The sequence below is a fragment of the Chelon labrosus genome (genome assembly GCF_963514085.1).
Source record: "Chelon labrosus genome assembly, chromosome: 1".
NCBI lineage: Eukaryota > Metazoa > Chordata > Actinopteri > Mugiliformes > Mugilidae > Chelon > Chelon labrosus.
In genome coordinates this window covers 18,773,523-18,794,061 of record NC_140337.1, presented here as the reverse complement: position 1 = coordinate 18,794,061, position 20,539 = coordinate 18,773,523, and the positions used below count along the sequence as shown (strand labels likewise).

At 40.4% G+C, this 20,539-nt stretch overlaps 1 protein-coding gene across 1 annotated transcript; it reads right to left on the bottom strand.

Annotated features, from left to right (window-relative positions):
- Window positions 1-279: 279 nt before the first annotated feature.
- LOC311490261 (interferon-induced very large GTPase 1-like) lies at window positions 280-17,738 on the bottom strand. The gene is made up of 10 exons (XM_084547667.1): window positions 17,651-17,738; window positions 16,909-16,970; window positions 16,725-16,800; window positions 15,569-16,176; window positions 15,148-15,194; window positions 13,607-13,715; window positions 12,394-12,477; window positions 9,432-9,695; window positions 8,583-8,843; window positions 280-6,347 (listed from the first exon to the last, which is right to left on the bottom strand). Exons 5-10 carry the CDS (start codon window positions 15,151-15,153, stop codon window positions 1,663-1,665), a joined length of 5,409 nt encoding a protein of 1,802 aa, XP_084403793.1. The 5' UTR covers window positions 15,154-15,194; window positions 15,569-16,176; window positions 16,725-16,800; window positions 16,909-16,970; window positions 17,651-17,738; the 3' UTR covers window positions 280-1,662.
- Window positions 17,739-20,539: the final 2,801 nt, after the last annotated feature.

The following is a 20,539-nucleotide window of genomic DNA, read 5'->3' as shown; positions in this document are numbered from 1 at the left end:
ACATGATTAGCATGGACTCTAAAGAGAAGAGGTTCAGTTCACTTTCACACAATTTGTTAAATAATGGAGACACACTGAGCCTCATGGTTCACACACTGGATCGAGATATCACTCAGCCTCATTTCAGGGCATGAAATCTGCCTGTAGTCAAACTAAGACTTCATGCAAAAGTCCTGTGTCATGTCAACGGTGTATGCAAGCACATGATTAACACTTAATAATCACGCATTATCTGCTGCGAAACTCATTCATTTCACTAATATTTTGTTATCGTACGCTAGTGCTATTCCCCGTTGAGTCCGGAGTTACCTGTTATCATCATCCGGGGTCTGTAGATTGACCTACAGACCCCGGATGATGTCTTCTGACCTGGGTGATGTCATCTCTGAGTCCACGACGGTCGGGTTGTTGTAATTTGCTACTGCTGTGGTTCATCCACAACCTCAGAATCAGAAAAATATTCAGCCATGTTGCAAAAAACTAGAAAAAAACTCTTTGGTTCTGGATGATTCACATTAGTCAGAGTCACTCAAACTAGTGTGTATGGAGCATTGGCTGAAAACAAGTTGTTTCTGGAGAACATTGAAGACATTCAGAGAAAAACTGCAGACTGTGTTTTTATTCAGTCAGTTAAAATAAGCATTCATTAATACACAGGATATGATGTTACAATCTTTTGTGCCAAGATCCCAGGCAAAATACATTTAGAGGCCCGGTCCAACTGAAAAACCGACCAGCAGGCTAGCAGCCAGTTGGTCAACTACCAACCACCAAGAAGACATCAGATGTCTAGTCAACGACGGTATGCAGCATGTCAAGTGGGCACCTCCCTTCACTGATGTTTCCTTAAGTTAGGCTCGCACAACTCAAACCTACAGTCAATGTAATATGAACTAAATAAATGCTGCTAGCTCGTACATCCCGCTCAACAGCTAAAGAAAAAAACTAAGAAATATTTAAATATACACCTGAAAGCCATAGAGAATAGGTGAGTATGGATCCCTCAAATAAATTTACGATACGTGAAGCATCCAGTCAGTGAACAATTCAAACCTACAATCAATGTGTTGTGAAATATGAAAATATAAAAGAAATAAGGGAACATTGACTGTATCACGTATAAAACAAATCGTCCTTAATTTCTGCGGTGTGAATGTTTGCCGTCTGACACTTAAATAAAATAAAGCAGTTATAAATTCTGAAGTAAATCACACACTCAGGTAGCTAACAATAAAACATTTGTCATGTATACAGTACATATTGACAGACTTTTTAATAGTCATCTTTTCATGACAATTAATTCAGCATCAGACATGTCAAACAATAGCTTCAGACATCATTCCGGTTTTTTTAACCTGTTCTCAAAACATCCAGACTAAGTGATGTATAAGAACAATAAAAGCAAATAGTTGATTAATTAGCTTCTATATCGTATTGATTTAATGAAAAGAAGAAACTACATTTAGGTTTGATTAGCTGCATACATTTTTGATGACATAAAACATGAAGGAAAACATCAAAACACTAAACTTAAAGCAGCTCTTTTACTGCATGTTACTTGCAAACTTCTTCTGTATGATAGAAAACAAAATAGAATCAAAGAAATATCCACAAGAGGAAGATCTGTCCCTCTGTAATGTGAAATATATGAGTAGTCTTGTCTCAGTTGATGCTAAATGACTCTTTGAGACTTTGCTCTGCCTGCTTGTATGAAATCATCTTCCAAGTGACAGGAATATCAGCAGGCCTTGCATTATATTCTTTAGCAAACTCCTTGTTGTACTTTGTCATCACATATTTCCAGTAGTCTGATGCCTCAAGGCTCACATCTGGACGAATATCCCAGTCTGGGAAGATTTCATGGTAACGCTTGTAAGGGTGCCATTCATAGTTTGTAGCACTGCAGCGAAAACTAGTGTCACTGGTTACAGAGGACGAGCATATGTCAGTGCAAAGTTTTTCTGATATGGTCCACCTGTATGTGCCCAGACCCTGTGGCCGATGCAGTGAAGTCCAGTGCTTTTCATGGGCTTTTCCTCCTGCCTCACAAGGAGCTCCACAGAATGGACACTGTTTGCCACAACCAATCACTCTGGTGAAAAGCTCATTCTGGGGCTGCACATGGAGACGTTGTAGTTTCATTGTGATGTTTGATTCTTTAAACTTCTCTCTAAGAGCTTCTGCCATGTCCTTTTCAGACACTTTGAGCCATTCAGCAAACTGTTCCTGGTTGGCATTGTTCAGGATCATGAAAGCACCAAGAGCATCCTGGGAAATGACCAGTTTATCTCCAAGTTCTTTGCAGATTCCTTCAACAAATGTCTTCATGTTACCACTCTTTCCTGTTTTGGCCTTTTTGATGGCGTCATTTATGCTGCTGATACTTGACTGAAGATGTCGCTCCTCAAACTCAAGTGTTGCAGAGCAGCTGGAAAAACACTCTTCTATTTGCTGACGTATTCTCTTCTTTACAAAACTCTCATAAGAACGGTTGTATCTCAAATACCCTTCAAAATTGTTCTTTGAAAGCAAATCCAGTAAAACTGAATACTGGAAAGACATCCTTGTGCTGAACTGCTCTTTTCTCAGCATTTCATCAATGATGTTAGGACCCAGGGAACGATTGACAAAGGCCTCAACTGCAGGCTTCAAGCATTGGTTTGTGAATTCTTCTGCCTTCTTCTGGCACTGGTCTCGTTCATTGAACACATCTTTGAAATCAGCACGAAACTTCTCCTTGTTTTTCATCAAGCATCTATAGGGGTCATTCACCTGTAGGAAATCTTCATGCATCTCCTGAAAGCTTCTGGCTGCTAATCCACAGATGTGCTGTTTTAGAGAGACTTCAAACTCCATGTCTATCTTAACATCTCGTTTGTTTTTCAGACTCTCATCGATGACGTGTAAGATCTCCTGGATGTAAGTATCATGGTAATTGGTCTTTCTTTTCATCTTTTCATCTACAGACAGAGTGCAAACATCTATGATGTTGTCAGCCATTTTTTGTACAACCATTATGTGATCTTCAATCTTAAACAGCTTGCTCAGTGTGTGTTTTAATCGGTTGTAGTATCCTTCAGCTGTATATTTAAAAGGCACCAGTCCACACTCTGTCAGGCATTTTTGACTCAACAATTGACATGCGTGACCCCCCCTAGGTGACAGATTTGATCTAAGGTAGTGAGCTACACTGCTGAAGACATCTGTGGCCTTTTGTTCAGTAAAAGACAGTTTCTCCAGTGTCTCCTTCCACATCTTATCAAATTGTTTGTCCAGCTCTCTGTCTGTCATCTGGACTTTTTTCTTTCGACATTCATCAATTAAAGCATGCACCGCTTTTTCAATCTCGTTTGTGTGATTCCTCTTGATACTGTCAAGTTCCGTCATTCCCTTTTTGATGTCAGCTGCTGCTGTGAGCTGATCAACTACAGACCTCTCCATTTCTCGTCGAAGGCTCTTTATACCGTTTGAGAACTCCTCTTTGTATCCTTCAACCAGATAGACGTGACCTTCTGTTTGCTTGAAGTACTCTGTCAGATTGTCTTGAAGCTTTTTCTCCCATGTAGACAGCTCTGTGTAGGCTTCAGTTTTGAAACTTGTGAGAAAATCTCTCATGTTGGATATTTTAGAGTTATGTGCAACTGTACCAAAATTGGAAATTCTTGTTTCTGCATTTGTCACCCACTTGTACATTTCCTTTTTGCATTCCCATTCCCATTTGTTGTATTCTGTGCAGAGCTTCATGTATGCGTCAGCGACCAGGCTGTTTCTGAAGCTGAAGATGAAGTTTTCATGCTTTACTGCATTCCACAAGCTTGTCATCCACTCTTCAAACTCATCAATGTTATTGGTAGTTGATTGACAATTTCCCAGTAGCTTGATGATGTTCTTCTTGAGCTCATATACAGCCTCACTGTATCCTGCATTGACTGGTGCCATTGGTGGGTTTCCATTCCAGAGTCCAGGTATGTACCAGTTCCCCGTGTCTGGGCAGTACTCCATCACATCAGTGAAGCTCTTGTTCTCCTCTTTCCGTTCCATTTTAGCTGCTGCCTGGGTCATCTCATTCAGCTGTTGCAAGAGCAGTTTCCTGTCTCGTAAGTTCTTCTCATGAGCGGAAACATCGGACACGTTCTGGTGAACAAACTGACATTTAGGCTTTTTGCCCACCTCCTTCATCCTGAGAAAAGCATGCACAACTATTTGTAGGATGTCCTTCATTTCTGATGAATTCTCCATTGCAATATTGATAATGGTGATATCACTCAGCCCTACAACAAGTGTTGCAAGCTCATTGTCATGCTCATAACTGTTGTCCAGCTGTGCCAGCTCTGGGGACTTTAAGCCCTCAGTGTCAATGATCACCATGAAGTCACAGTTGAGAAGTTTTTTAGCATCGTCATTGATTCTGATGAGCAACATGAAGGCGCCTCGAGTGCATCGACCACTGCTGACTGCAAACTGCACTCCAAACATGGTATTAAGGAGAGTGGACTTTCCTGTGCTCTGAACTCCAAGAACTGTGACTACTCGTATCTTGTTCTTTGGAGACACCAAGACATTGAGCTGAGAGAGAACATCACTCACCCATCTGAGAGGTATGTTGGATGCATCTCCATCTACAAGCTCAAGGGGAAATCCATCAAGCAACAGTTCAGCACAGAGTTTGGGTAAATGCTGTAATTGTTGACGGGATGGGTGTGTCTCTGGAAGAGAAAGTGAAGCCTCGTAGATCTGACCCATTTCACGGAAGAAGTGTTCAGTCCCCAGTGAGCTGTTAGAAAGCTGTTTGTCAATTTCCTTGATCTCCTCTTTGTTGTCAGAATTCTTGTATTTTTCTTTGTACTGCTCCCTGAGTCCAGACAGTTTTTCACGAGACACGTTATCAAGGTTCATTCTCATCCATTTCAGAAAGTAACGCCTCTCTATCCCGGAGCTTGATATTGCATTGATGAAGCATGTCATAGAAGTGGACATGTCATAAGAGTTCTGTTTTTGACGCAGTTGTGTTTTCTGCACCTGAAGATCACTTTTGTACTCCTCTATGTTTTTGGACCCAACATTTCGAAGCCGGAATTCTTCCTTCTCTAAGCAAGTCAGATCCTTCCATATTTGACCTTGCAATGGAAGCTGTTCTTCTTTGTATTTCAGGGCATCTTGGATTTCTTCAGTGATAACATCTGCATTTCTTTTTCCAATCTTGCACTCTAGAGCATCTTCATCAACCAAAATCCCAAGTTCATGGGCAATGTCGGTCATCTGCTCTATTTGCATCTTCCTGTTTGAGTTCTGAACTACATCACTGACTGCCTTCCTCAAACTTTTGACAAAGTCTGCATCATTTTTCTGTTTTGTCTTAATAATGATGTTGTTGTTAGTCAAGCCCAACTGGGCTGTTACCTTTCTTAGAGTCTCTAAGCTGAAATTTTTCCCATTGTGGTTACCCACCAAGAAGATCTGTGCTTTGCCAGTTTGGTTGGTCAGCAGATTACACCCAGACTCTAAATGGTCAAAGAACACAAAAACTGCTGCAGATGTGTGACACAGAAATGAATATTGGGTTTCAAATGAAGCAATGTCCCCACGAAGGTTAGCAACAGCCACTGGTTCACTGAAAATGTCCATGTTCTTGTTTCCACCAGGAAGGTACCAAGTAATTTCAGTCAGTCCATTGGATATTCTTCTTGGACTGTCTCCACCCTCCATGTTATGGTGAACAAAGGTGTCATGGTATTGCTGAGGATTGCTCAGAAGCTTGTTGAGGATCTCAGACTTAGACAAGGTGCACTCACCCAGTCTCACAAAAGAAACCATGGGAAGTTCAGAAAGAACAATTCTGTCTTCAATGAAGCCCTTGGAGTCTGAGAGAGACTGAGGTCTATACTTCTTAACAATGTCTCTCATGGCCCACAGCATAAGTGTACACTGATGTGTGTCACAATTGGGAAGCAGCAGAGGCACAGAGAACTGACACATAGACATCTTGAGAGCCATTTCCTGCTGTACAAAACCATCAGAACATAGAAAGAGAGCAGTGATTAAATCAAGGGGGTTTAGCATATCAACTGCATTTGCAGTGACAAGCAGATTAGCAAAATCAAACTCTGTAATCCCTGATGCAGCATCACAGTTTGACTCACATGTAGATGTACAATTCACATTCCTTGCTGACACATTAACCATCACCAGTTTCTTTAGAAAATACCATGGAAGGTCTGATTTAGACTTAGCAGATTGTTCATCAGTCATGGTCTTCTCATCAATCTGAAGTATTTGGCTGAGTGATAGCTTCTGTCTGTAGTACTGCTCCAAACTCAGACTCTCCAGTTGACTCTTTAAGTATGTTTCTGTGGAGAAGAAGATTGTAGTAATTAAAATGATGAATATTTTTTATGTAATACGGCATGGCTCCAAACTTTAAAGTAATCTTGTGGTTCAGACATCTGGCAGAAGTGGGTCGCTATTTCGTCTTCACAACTGTGGATCAGTACATACTCATAGAAATGTTTACTGGCGAAGGCCCTAAAGAAGAAGACTGCAAGTCATTACATACTGAAGTAAGGCTGCATTTAAATTGCTTCAGAAATTGGCCTGGAATGTTTTGTGTTATGTAATTAAACATTAAACATAACCATTAAACACTGACATTGAGCAATTATGTTGGGCCTCAGCAATACACATACATGACATTAGTTTTGTTTTTTGTTCTTTAAGTGTCTCTGACGTAGATAATTATTGGGCTGTAGTCGGCATCCGTAAGGGCCTTCATTTGGGTCAAGGATCGGTCCATGTCTTCACAGACAGCCTGACAGATCTTCCAGCTCAGTGAAATTGTTTTGGGTCTGCCACCTTGGGCTGAACGATTTGTGAATATAATCTAATTGCGATTTTTTTCCCCCCCAATGTTGCGATTGCGATTTAATATGCGATTTTTTTATTTTATTTTTTATTTTATCCTCTTTTTTTCCCAACAAAACATAATGAATGATTTAAATATGAACAACACAATATTAGATACATAGTGTAAAATGTTCTTTCCCATAGGCTGGGCCTATTTGTTAGAATTAAATTAAAAGATGTATGACTTGAAATAAATTTTTATTTAACGGCTCATTACAGAAACATCTGTGGCTTTGCCATTGTGCATTTAAAGGGAAACTACTGTTTTTTACAACCTGGACCTTATTTCTAGCATAAAATGTCATCGTTTACTCACCAATATCACTTTGTTCAGGAGATAATTAGATCAGCGTATATCCATATAGCGGGAGTGGTCAGGGCATCGAAACACAGCCTCTAAATAACGCATTATCTGCAGCGAAACTCGTTCATTCCGCCAATACTTTGTTATGATACGCTAGTGCTATTCCCCATTAAGTCCGGAGCATTGGTCCGGAGTTACGTGTTAACATCATCCGGGGTCTGTAGATTGACCTACAGACCCCGGATGATGTCTTCTGACCTCTGAGCGGCGCGCACTCACTATGGTCGGCTTGTTTACCAGTAATTTGCTACTTCTATGGTTCATCCACAATCTCAGAATCGGACAAATATTCAGCCATGTTGCAAAAAAATAGCAGTAGCAAATTACAGGTAAACAAGCCAACCGTTGCGGGTGCGCGCACCGCTCAGAGACATCGTCCAGGTCAGAAGCTTATCATCCACGTCACTCGCGTCATGTGACCACCTTGTAATCGCGCAAGTTGCAGTTAGAAAATCGCGTTTTATCATATTGCGATATTATCGCAAATGCAATTAATCATTCAGCCCTACTACCACCCCTCAGGATCTTTTAAGAAATTACTGTCTTACAGCATCCAACTTTGATGGCACATTACGAGAGGCCTTGCTTGTGGAGCTCAACGATCCTGCCACGTTTAAAGACAGAAAGTCTTTTTGCTTTTGCCATCAGAATGTCATGACAGTGTGAATGCCTTAAAGCAGTGGTTTTCAAAGTGGGGGCCAGGGGGGCCTCAGACAATTGGAAGGAAGATAAGAAAAAAAAAATTGCAAAAATAAAAAAATAAAATCTAATTATTTTTAATAATTATTATAATGTTATACAGTGAATAAAAGTAAGAAAAAAGGATTCTTAAAGTTGATGTTTCTTTACATATTTTGTAGCATTGTCTGTGGATTTGCAAAAGGAGGTCCTCGGCCAGAAGCTAATGCTGTTCGGGGGGCCTTGGCATGGAAAAGTTTGGGAACCCCTGTCTTAAAGAAAATGACATAAAAGGCAGATTTGTGCACAGAGTTTGCCCTTTTTAATGCTATGGTCTTAACTTGAACAGCCTGTTTGAGTTAAAATGCTGTTTTCAATGAATTGCCTCCTCTTTTCTCATAGTTTCTTGCTCCAGTCTTTTGTTTTTGCGTTCTGAAGCTCTACTTACAAACAGTTTTGACGAACCTAACGAACTTGCTGGGGATGAGTACCTAACGAGCATGTCTATCGACAGTGGGAGAACCCGGAGAGAACACACGCAGACACAGGGTTCATATATCATAATATACTGACTAATTCAGTGTCTTAATTCGGAGATTGCTTAATTTTTTGTTTTGTTTTCATGTTTTTCTTTGCTTACTTGTTTTGGCAGATGTCTCAGTTGGCTTGCTTCTTCTTCCATTTTTGAGTTGTGCAGAAACATGGAGGGAGTAACACACTCCTGGCCTCAGGCTATTGAAGGTCACACTGTTTGTGTCTGTGTTCAGCTCTTGCACAATTTCTCCTTCACTGCAACAAGTCACATTGTAGCTCTCCACTTCACCAGCAGGAGTGTCCCACTGCAGAGACACTGACTCACTGCTGATATTAGAAAATGTTACTGATGCAGGAGGGACAGGCTCTGTGAGAATAATATAAAAATGTTTCATTAATTTAAAAAAATACAACAAACAAATAGCTTTTACCTATTCAATCTGACACAGACCTGTATATCTAACTGACATACATGACTGTGAAAACTACATTTTTGTATGTTTTAAAGGTTTTGTGCAGTTCAGGGATCATTTAGCCAACAGCTGTCTGCACTGGGAAGTAGTTGTAATTTTTAGGGGTGGGACTTTAACACATTAATTACCAAAATTATTGCAGTTTGCATTCCAAACAACGCAGAACTTTTGTCAGTGCACGATTTCCTGGTACACCAATTACACTGATGCACACGTCAGAGCTCGACTAACGGCCGCTACCAAAATGGAAGAATCAGATGAGTTTGCATACCACCGAAGCACTTCAACCCTACAGTGCCATCTAAATGCAAAGCATGTTGCAGTGAGTGCTTTTTGGGGAAAATATTGTTTTGCGGTTAAAATGTGATTAATCAAGATTAATTACTTACAAAGCCTCTAATTACTTAGACTAATTTTTAGGTTAGGGGAGTCCCACCTCTAGTAATTTTAATTCAAGCAACAACTTATTATTGTAGATTTACCTGTGAAGGCGGATATAGAGGTCGCTGTGCTTTGACTTCCATTTTCTGCTATCCTTGTGATGCTGAAGGTATACTCAGTCCCAGGATTCAGTCCTACAACATCTACAGGGCTGCAGTCTTCCAGGTCCACACTGTCTCCTTGTGTGTTACAGGTATAATCTACATGAAGTTTATACCTAGCAGAGGAACCACTGGGTGCCAAGCCAAGAGAAACTGTGTCAAGGCCAGCATGGAGAACAGTTGCTTTTACCGGTGGAGGAACATCTGTTGAAAGAGAAGAGAATACCATTCAGCACATTACAGCACGTTTTCACGCATTTGTGTTTGTTTTCCCTTATTTTAATTAGTTAAGACATTTTATTGAGGTCATACAGTATACTGTATCACAACACATTACTAGACAGCAATCACACTAACACAGCTTGAACTTGAAGACACTAATTTGAATGAGAGACCCTTAAATTCAAGTGCCTCCTCTCTCGGACCTTACTGCGCAGACTCAAACTTGCAAGTATCCTTGGATTGGAAACTAGTTTCAATTAGGCCATTGCAAGGATGTTATGACACCGATGAGCACGACACCAGCCTCATGGTGGAGCACGGCCACATTGTGGGAGACACCTCGGCTCTGAGCATGATGAAGAGAACAATGTGACTTTCACCATCCCACAGGCTGTGAAGCTGACGGCCACAGGGGGCTCCTGCAGCAGCTCACCAAACCTGACAGCTAGCATGGACCTGCACAAGGCCTGTAGAAGAACGGCTATAAAGCTTAGCATCGCGTGGTCTGAAGCTCTCACCAAGACCACCATGTCTCGCTGTGAGGGAAAAAGGCTGCCCAGAGCGAAATCATCTACCAGACAGCTGCTGTCTGTCTTTCCTGAGTGCCTTGTGGAAGCAACCCGATCCCTTGTCCAGGGAGGGCGCTGGATTGGATCGGTATAGAGGAAAGTGGTTTCTCGCACCTGTCCTAGGTCGAACCACTGTTGGCCTCTCACTTCAACTGTATCTCCCCAGGAAAATGCCTCCTCCTCCACTCCACTGCACCCTGGCAGATGTTTGCGCAAGTGAAGCATTGTGTTGCATCACGTTGTGTGGCGTCACGTTGTATTTAGGGATGCACCGAATATTCGGCCACCGAAAATATTCTATCATTAATCGCCTTTTATCGCAGAAACAACACAGCCGAAACAGGATGTTGTGATGACGCCACTGCAGCAACAACAGCAGCCAGCACGGACATGTCTGCCGTGTGGACGTATTTCAGTATATAAAGTATTATATAAATATATAAAGACCCACTGATAGCGATTTGCAAAATGTGTGATGCTGAAATTTCAAGAGGCGTGCATCTGCAAAGTCGGGTTTAATTTATCACCTGAAATCCAAACATCCAAGCAAGAAAGTTTCATAGTGATGGTGCCCGTGCCCATTACGTCGATCACCGGTAGATCGCGAAGACAGTGCGGGTAGATCGCATGCCATTGGAAAAAAAAATAGTCAAATCATTTATCTGCTGCACTTCCAAAACAAACGTTCATCTTTTTGGTTTTTTTTTCACTTTTTATTGCGACATGCCCATTCAGCGGCACACATCCACAGCCGTGCACAGCTTCAATTAAGACTACCGTCCTTCTTAAAGGGACAGCGCTATTTTTCTAAAGGTGCAGTGCACCCATTTATTTTTAATAAAAACAAATATGCTCAGTCTAACCGCACAGTGGATCGATGCTGATTTCCAGCTGCAAAAGCTTCTGCTCCATTATTATTTAACATGAGTGGAGTCAAGTTAGACATTTTATTTTGAATTTTATTTTATATTGTGCATTGTTGGAATGTGCTAAATATTTTCATAATTTTGTAATTGATTTATTCTTTGATTTATTCTATTAATTTATGCAATTGCAATGCCCTGATATTAGTGAGGGTAGTACACAGTCATAGCTATAAATGAAATGGTTCTAATAATTGTCATAATAATTTCTTTCGGTGTTTCAGTTTCCGGCCTTGGTTTCGGCCAAGAATTTTAATTTCGGTGCATCCCTAGTTGTATTGCATCACGTTGCGTCAGTGGGCTTGGACCTGACACGCGGCAGCCATCGCCAAGTTTTGGTTGCCAAAGCAGGTGTCGTAGCGCTGAACCCTTGGAGATGCACAGCTTTCCTCACTGCAGGCATTACCTTGGGAACGGTCCTGGCAAGAAAGTTATTGCAACAGATGCCTCCCTAGCGGGCTGGGGAGCCATGCACGAGGGCAGGACAGTAAATGGCGCATGGAGTTCACAGATGCAGTCGGCTCACATAAACTGTCTGGAATTCCAGACTATATACTGTATGATTATATAACTTATCTTTCATATGTGCTTCTATGTGATCAAGTTACTGGACACTGAATTTCCGTCGGGATAAATTATCTATCGATCTAGCTATCTATCAAAACAGCTTTGTAGCTTGCACTGGCATCTGTCAAGCACGTAAGTGTTGGTTAACCCGTTATGTATGCAATTTTTGATGGGGAATTCCAAGGTTTTACTGAAACCTAATCCTGCCTTTGTACTTAAAGTTTTCAACCCAGCGTTGTCGAATTGCCCGATTGAGCTGTGGGTTTTCTGTCACCCTCCTTTCCCCACACAGGAGCATAAGCAAATCCATGCACATATAGCGCATATAAGTCTGAGCAGACCACCTTCCTTACGTGGAGTGAGGAAGAGGTGTGCTTACGTAGACTGAGGGCAATGATGCTGTATGTAATTTTATTAGTTCATTTGTCATTTATTCATTATTTAAGTAGCAGCTACGAGGACAGTATTTTAAAAGGCTCTATTTACTAATGAACAGACATCAGTTACAGTGCTAATAGCAGTGGTGTGTGGGGTTTTTTTTTTGTTTGTTTTTTTCGAATGAGGCAAAACTTTGTTGACAGCTCTGATATTGTTCACTCTTTAATCTCTAAAAACTCTTACCACTCTTATGGTTCGCTGACTCCATGAGTGACCTCTTCAACACATTCTGGACTCCGGTCTTCAGAATCATCAGCAATGAATTCCCTGCCAGCCGAGAGTAAACGAGTTATTAGGCCAGTAGTAGGCCAACAGCCTTGTCACAATATCTGCCTGCTAAGTTTACTAGGACTAAAAGCAACAAAACAAGCCAGCACCCAGATGAGAATTCTGCAAGGAGAACAGAGGAGGATCTCTGTGTCCATGTCCATGGACATGATTGTGAGATAAATTAAAGGATTTTCTTATCTGATCCGATCTTGTCTTATGTCCAACAAGGATATATGATACAAAGTTTATAAGACTAGGAACAACAAAACAACTCTGCATGGACAACCAGGATTCCACAGGTTTTGTCCAACCTGCCAGTATGTAAACCTTCTCATCCTGGCTCACTGACAACAGACAGGATTAGTGCTAACAAAGTGCAGATAAACATGGCACCTTCAAGCATCTGGAAATTGGAACCAAGGATGAACCAGACTTGTGGAGCTCCACAATTCTCTTCCTGATATCTTGGCTGATTTCTTTTGATTATCACATGATGTCAAACAAGGAAGCAGTGTGTTTGCCTTAAAATACATCCACAGGTGTGCCTCCAATTAACTCAAATGTTGTCTGTTAACCTATCGGAAGCTTCCAAAGCCATGACATCATCATCAGGGCTTTCCTTCATTGTTTAAAGACATAGTAATCTTTGTGTATGTAAACTTCTGACTTTGAAGAAAGTAATAAAAAATTCTCTAAGAAATTCTCTCTCTCATTATTGTGGCATTTAGTAAATAGAAATAATTTTGGAAATCCTAACTGACCTAAAACAGGAGAGGTTTAGTCTGATTTAACTTCAGACAGTAAGGAAAAAAGGGTTTATGTGTCTTTTAACACAGTGTATGTAAACATCTGGTTGAACTGTATTTTCAGTTTTTTATCAAAATTGAACTTTCAAACAAAAGAAGCATTTTCTTTTCTGTTTCTTTTCTACATTACAAAATGTTATGGTGCAGTCAGAATAATTTAAAAGGCTGCAGAGAACACTGGAAGTGAATTCATTCACATAAAATAATCTTAATGAAAAAAAATCATTCTTCACTTACATCATACTACCTGAATTATTTCTGAACTGATCATGATTATTCATTTCATTAGCTTTTACTTTCTAGTGTTTTAAAACTGTTACCACTTGTATCAGCCTGTTCACAGTCATCCCTCCCAGTTGAACTTGTTGATGGAAGGTCCTCTGTTGCCTCATAGTAAAAATCAACAGCTGAATCTTCGGTGCTGGATCCCTTTTGATAAATAAGGAAAAAATATATATAAATAACTAGCCCTGCATACTATATATGGGCACCGTATTTAAAGTATAGCCACAAGTGGCAGTTCACACATTCCACCTCTTTTTTGCACAACAGAAGGAAGCATTTCAACCCCCCAGTATCAAAACAAAAAAGTAATGAGCAGGTTTCAGGCTTAGTGTTGGAGATAATAGTTGGTCAGTAGTCCCGTATTCATTATGTCCAGTGAAGATCAGCTGGACATAAAACAAAACAACAGGCAAAAATAATACATCTAATAAGCAATGCAGATTATATAGTGATAAAATACAACAATGTGTGCATCTTGTCAGTCTGAGCAACAAATAAACCAAAAAAACTAAAGCATATCGCTTTGAATGAAACAAATAAGACGTGGAAATATGGATAGGTCCTCTAGGAAAGACAGTTAAAAATTGAGTAATTAAAGTATATTTGATAAGACTGTATAATGGAAACAGCAGTTAAGGCACATGACAAGTAGCATACGCCTCATAATTTGTTGCTCTGATTAGTTGTATGACTATCCAATTGCATGCAGTGTTTTTTTTTCCTCTGTACTGGTTGAAATAGGCCCAATAATGTGTTACCAGACTCATATACTGATAAGGATATCAGAATATTTTGATAAGAATATGAGTCTAGGTACATCACACAAAAATCTTGAATCTGATTGTGACTGTCTAGCTCCAGTTTTCCACATTTGCAATTGTTACACCTCCAAGTGGTTGATTTGAGGATTCAAATACTTCCATGAACATATTCATGATGATTGGCCCAACAGTTGTAGATTTTTGTCTGTTTATGTCTTGAGTCACCTCCCTTGGGAATTTCTTGGGTCCATATTTTGAAATCACTATATTCCTATACTGATCAAATCAGAAATCTCGACCTTCAGTCGTCCCTTGCCACTTCGCGGTTCACTTTTTGCGGACCAACTTCTCGTCATCCTTTTAACATCCAGTCGGACGCCACAGCATGTTTAAGAGTGTAGAAAGTGTTCAAGAGCATGGAAAGTGTTTATAAGAGTCTGGAAGGTTAATAAATGTGTGGGAAGGGTACATAAAGGTTTAAAATACATATAAAACAGTATAAATAATAAAATATGTGGTCGTCACTTCGCGGATTCTCTTTTCGCGGGGGGAGTCTGGAACGTACATTGAGATTGACTTCTGACTCAAATTTATGTTAGAGGTGTTGCCATGTGAACCATTTGCACATCATTTGCATTTTCAGTGTCTCTCATTGTAGCTCACAAGAATTTGAGACACGTCAGAAGACGACTAATAATGATACTAATAATAATAATAATAATGACAATAATTTTAAATGTAAATATTCCATACACATTATCTAATGAGGACAGTATTTCTACTTAATTTTTGACATGTACCAAATATCTATTTACCTCCATTGTAGGTGCAGACTCATTCACTTCATTCAGGCAGTTTCTCTCTGAAAGTAACAAGAACCAAACCTTTAACTCTTCATTTCTTTAGGAATATACATATCTCAGAAAGTTCAAACACTGAAAAATGAAGCTATCTTCCTCCCTCTCTCCTGCATCATATTAAAGTTTCTATCACCCAAATCTGACAAAAAAGAAGGGGTTATCTTTAACAAACAGCTGATCAGCCAAATAGTAGGTTTGCTGTTCAAGTTTTAATTATAACTTTTATCATGTTATCATGTTCATTTATCAGCATTACTCCTTTTATTTGCTCTTCACAGATACACGGTGGTAATATTTATAAGTTAACTAACTTTGGGACTTTTTTTTAAAAATATTTCTTAATTTCTATATTTTATTATGTTTCACTTTGACTTACTTGTTTGGGCATATGTCTCAGTTGGCTTGCTTCTTCTTCCATTTTTGAGTTTTGCAGAAACATGGAGGGAGTAACACACCCCTGGTCTCAGGCTATTGAAGGTCACACTGTTTGTGTCTGTGTTCAGCTCTTGCACAATTTCTCTTTCACTGCAACAAGTCACATTGTAGCTCTCCACTTCACCAGCAGGAGTGTCCCACTGCAGAGACACTGACTCACTGCTGACACTGGAAACTGTTACTGATGCAGGAGGGACAGGCTCTGTGGGAATAATATAAAACAATTAAAAAGATGTAAACTGTGGCAGTAACAGTGTAATGTTCATGTTGACCTTTGTGCTGAAACAACACATTTCCTACAGCTGACCTTTACCTCCTGTATCAATCTGTTGACAATCATCCTCACAGACAGCACATGATGCTAGAAGGTCCTCTACTTCACTGACCCCCTTTTGATAAATGAGAGTAAAATATAAACATAAAATGATCCCATACACACTATGTCAAGAAGGCTGTATTTGTATTGCATTTCAACATATCTGTTTACCTCCATCGTTGGTGTAGACTCTGCCATTCCAGTTTGCTCCAGATTATTCAGGCACTTTATCTCTGAAAGAAATGAGAGACAAGTCTTCAAGTTTTTATCCCAAACTGACTCTAAATATATTATGAAGTTCAAACATTCAAAAACGACAGCTAACTTCCTCCTATAGCTAAATGGTTCAATGAGAAGAAAATGCTGTGCAGTGTGTTGCTAAAGTTTTTTTAAAAGATTTTGCCTCAAAAAAATTCTACAAGTCCAGTTGCCTTTTTTTGAACCTTTTTTGAATATGAGTGTGTGTCGCTATTGATGTTGGATAATTGTGTGTGTGTGTACAAAGTCTTTTCTCTTAGAAGGCCACACTGTGTTATAAACTAATTTAGTAAAAAAAATAAAAAATAAAATACAGAGAGTGAAACAAAACAAAATTGCAGTTTGTTTTGTTTCACTCTCGGGTTGTTTATTTTCTCATCATGCTCCTCCAAGGACTGAGGCATGGAGGAGGCCTCAGAGGTAGAAACATATAAGTTGGAGTCCATGACAAACCTGCATGGGAGATGTTCAGATCGGTTGACCTTTCTGCTGAAACAATACATTTCCTAAAGCTGACCTTTACCTCCTGTATCAGTCTGTTGACCATCATCGTCACAGACAGCACATGCTGCTAGAAGATCCTCTACTTCACTGACCCCCTTTTGATAAATGAGAGTAAAATATAAACATAAAATGATCCCATACACACTATGTCAAGAAGACTATATTTGTATTTCATTTTGGGCATGTTCAACATATCTGTTTACCTCCATCATGGGTGTAGACTCGGCCATTCCAGTTTGTTCCAGATTATTCAGGCACTTTCTCTCTGAAAGAAATGAGACAAGTCTTCAAGTTTTTTTCCCAAACTGACTCTAAATATCTCATGAAGTTCAAACATTCAAACAAGACAGCTAACTTCCTCCTACAGCTAAATGGTTCAGTGAGAAAAAGGCGTGCTTTGCAGTGTGTTGGTAAAGTTTTTAAAAGATTTTGCCTTTCAGACAATCATACCACACCCAAAAAAGTAATTGCTGACTTTTTTATTGGCTCATTATCAAGCCACAAAATATCTGACATGCAAAGTAGAAACTGATTATTTCATCTAAGCCACACCGGAAACTCTGAGTTCTGAACAAAGTTTCTGTTATGTGAGCAACGCCCTGTATTCAAATGCAGAGTCTATCGTTGACTAGAAGCTCCATTAATAGACATGAAACATTTTCCTATAAATCAGGGTGGGGGGTTGTGATATCTGGAGGCATATATGATGTTTGCAAATCAAAGCAGGACGAGTCCAAACTGGATAATTCAGTTTAAAATGTCAATGGAAACATAGAAAACACAGAGGGTGAGTGCTTCAACTTTACAGGAAACCTTAAAAGCATTGCTCTGAATAATCACTTGACTAAATAGCAGCTCTATTTTTCTCTTATTTACAGTTATTTTTCATTTATTTCATCATGCACATACCCTAATGAAAATAAGTAATGAATTGAAGCAACTCACCTTTGTAGAAGAGTTCTGGCCATTGCCAAACACCTAAATCATGTTGATGTATTGTACTGTTACTGTAGATAAAGCTCCTCTCTTCACCTTCTACGACAGTGAAGTGCTGCTGTAAATAGCTCTGCTTTTATCTGATGGCTGAACTCAGTTTCATTATTGTTGAAATGAGCACGTGCTTTCCGGGAAATCCGCCTGAGGAGATGTTCTAAAACCATATCCAACAAAGGTTCAAAAAAACATTCAAATGACGTTGGGAAAGTTGTATTTCCTGCTGTGATACATTGACCCATAGAGCTGATGTCAGATTCTTAACACAAAATAAAGCAGTTAAATTCAAGGCCTGCGGGACAATTGTATCCGGCCCGTAATATAATATTTTATATCTATTAGAATAAACCCGCAGGTTTTTTTCGTGCGCGCCATTGATACTACAAATCCCAGACTGCACTGCGGTAGCTGAATGTTGCGCATCAGACACCTACGTCAATCAGCTCCTCCTCCCAACTGTACTGACAACAGTTCAGCGTGTCGGTAGAGTATGGCAGCGAGGCGCTCTGAAGCTCCATCAGTTCATACTGTTGACCCATAGAAGCTCAAGCCACAAGCGTTAGAGCACTATATACTTAAACATGTTAACGGAGATTCTTACACCAAGACGTAGTAACGCTGTACCAGTTAGCAGACAACGGGCTAAATTGGTTAGCCTTCTGTCTCCACCATATAGTAACCCCGCTATGGTTTCATTTTATTCCGGCGTCAGTTCAAAGTTTCGATAACAGCAGATAACGTTAAGAAACCAAACTGTGAACTAATAACCTTTTTTATTATTGTTAATTTCAAGACTGTTTGGCTGTGTTTGAACAAATATAGCTGAAATCTGCCAGAGGCTATTATTTTTAAACATTTATTAGAATTGTTGTGACAGTTCCTAAAATGAGCATACAATGGCATAAACAAATGCATTTCTTTATGTTAAGATTTCATTAATCAGCTTTCAATTAAACATTTTTATAGTTATCTACCAGATTGTGCCAGATTGTTTCTCACACAGTTTTCTGCAAGGGTGTCTTGCTACTGAAATCATGAGTGTGTGTCGGTATGTCTGTGAAGGTTCTCAGTCAGCCAGGTCATGGTATATCCAAAAAAGGTTTCTGGTTGTTATGTTAACCTGAAACCGGTGCAGCTTGTTATGTTAACAACCAGAAACCGGTTGTTTGCAGCTAATTTCCATAATGGAAATTAGAAGGGTCTTCTCAAAAACACTGCACAAGTCCAGTTGCCATTTTATGAACCTTTCTTGGATATGAATGTGTGTCGCTGTTGATGTTGGATAAATGTGTGTGTGTGTGTGTGTGCAAAGTCTTTTCTCTTAGAAGGCCACACTGTGTTATAAACTAATTTAGTAAACAAAAAAAAAATACGGAGAGTGAACCAAATCAAAACTGCTGTTTGTTTTCTTTCACTCTCAGATTGTTTATTTGCTCATCATGCTCCTCCAAGGACTGAGGCATGGAGGAGGCCTCAGAGGTAGCAGCTTGGACTCCAGCTGGTTGGACACCAGCTGGAGTCCAACTCTGACTCATCTGAAGATCAAGGTGGAAGGGGAGATGGATAAAACAGGGACGGGATGGACTTAAAAACTGGGAAAAATATTTTGATGTCCCACAAACACTACATCCCAGCAGCAAGAGGCTTGGTCCCAGGACCTACACACTATGCCATTGCCCGAATCATTGAATCTGACATCCGGCTTTGCACTGCTGCTGCTGATGGATGAAATCCTGCAGCATATTGTGGCCATGACAAACCTGGATGGGAGATGTTCAGTTGCAGGCTGGGAAGATCTGGACACAGAGGAGCTGAAGGCTTTCATATAGGGCTTCTCATTTTGGGCGGTGTTTGCACAGGTCAAAAACTGAATCAACCCTCAGGTTCTGCAGTGAGAAATCAGGACGGGTCATTTTGTGGGCGGTGATGTCCCACAAGAGGTTTCATCACATCTGTCGAACACTGCGGTTCAATGATAAGTTTTCCTGACCCTGTAATGACAAGCTGCCTGCTACCAACTCTGAGATATGTTGATGCACCCCCTGCCGATGCTGTTGAGCCCAGACGGGGACATCTGCATGGATGAACAGTTGATCCCATTCAGAGGCAGGTGACGCTTCAGACAGTACATGCCAAAAAAGCCGGTCAAATATGGAATACAGATTTGGACATTCTTTAATCTCAAAAGACCTGTGCCTAGAGACTGCAGGTGTTCATACAGTAGGTAAAGCAGTCAACCAGGGGATGAGGGTGGTCCTGGAGATGACAGAGGGGCTCTAGAGACACACCATTACCTGTGACATTTTTTTCACCTCCTTCGTGCTGACAGAGGAGCTGCTTAGGAGGAGACTGGCCCTGATTAGCGCAATTCGCCACAATAGGCCCGACCTTCCCTCTCATTTGCCCACTGGCTCTCTTCCACAGCTTGGTTGAAGTTTGACTGTACAACGCTTGCGTCGTGTGGAAATCAATCCAGCCATCCTGGCAGCAGCAGAAACCAGACCAGATGAGGCTCAACATTGAAGAGGTGAGAGAAATGCTGGTCGCACCACACATCAAGAAGAGAGGGCGCCTTTCCCACTCATCAATAGATGTATATCTGCAGGGTGCTGCTGTAGGCGCCTCTCTCATCAGTAAAGGTAAGACCAGGAAGGCTTTTGCACGGACAAAAAGCACCTGCCACAGTCTGTCCATTTGCAGTCTCTACCTCACTTGAGTTGGACTCTCACCCAGACACATTGTCTCTCTCTCTGTCTCTCTGTCTCTCTGTCTCTCATTCGCTGCCCTCTCTGTCTTTTGCCCTCTCCCCATTTCAAACAAAATGTTCCATGTTTCTTTTTC

Excerpts from the sequence above, each read along its gene's own strand:
- LOC311490261 (XM_084547667.1), bottom strand. Across the intron at positions 12,478-13,606 it reads TGAACAGGCTGATACAAGTG|GGAATTCATTGCTGATGATT; the intron begins GTAACAGTTTTA and ends CTCGGCTGGCAG. Across the intron at positions 9,696-12,393 it reads GTCAGCGAACCATAAGAGTG|ATGTTCCTCCACCGGTAAAA; the intron begins GTAAGAGTTTTT and ends CTCTTTCAACAG.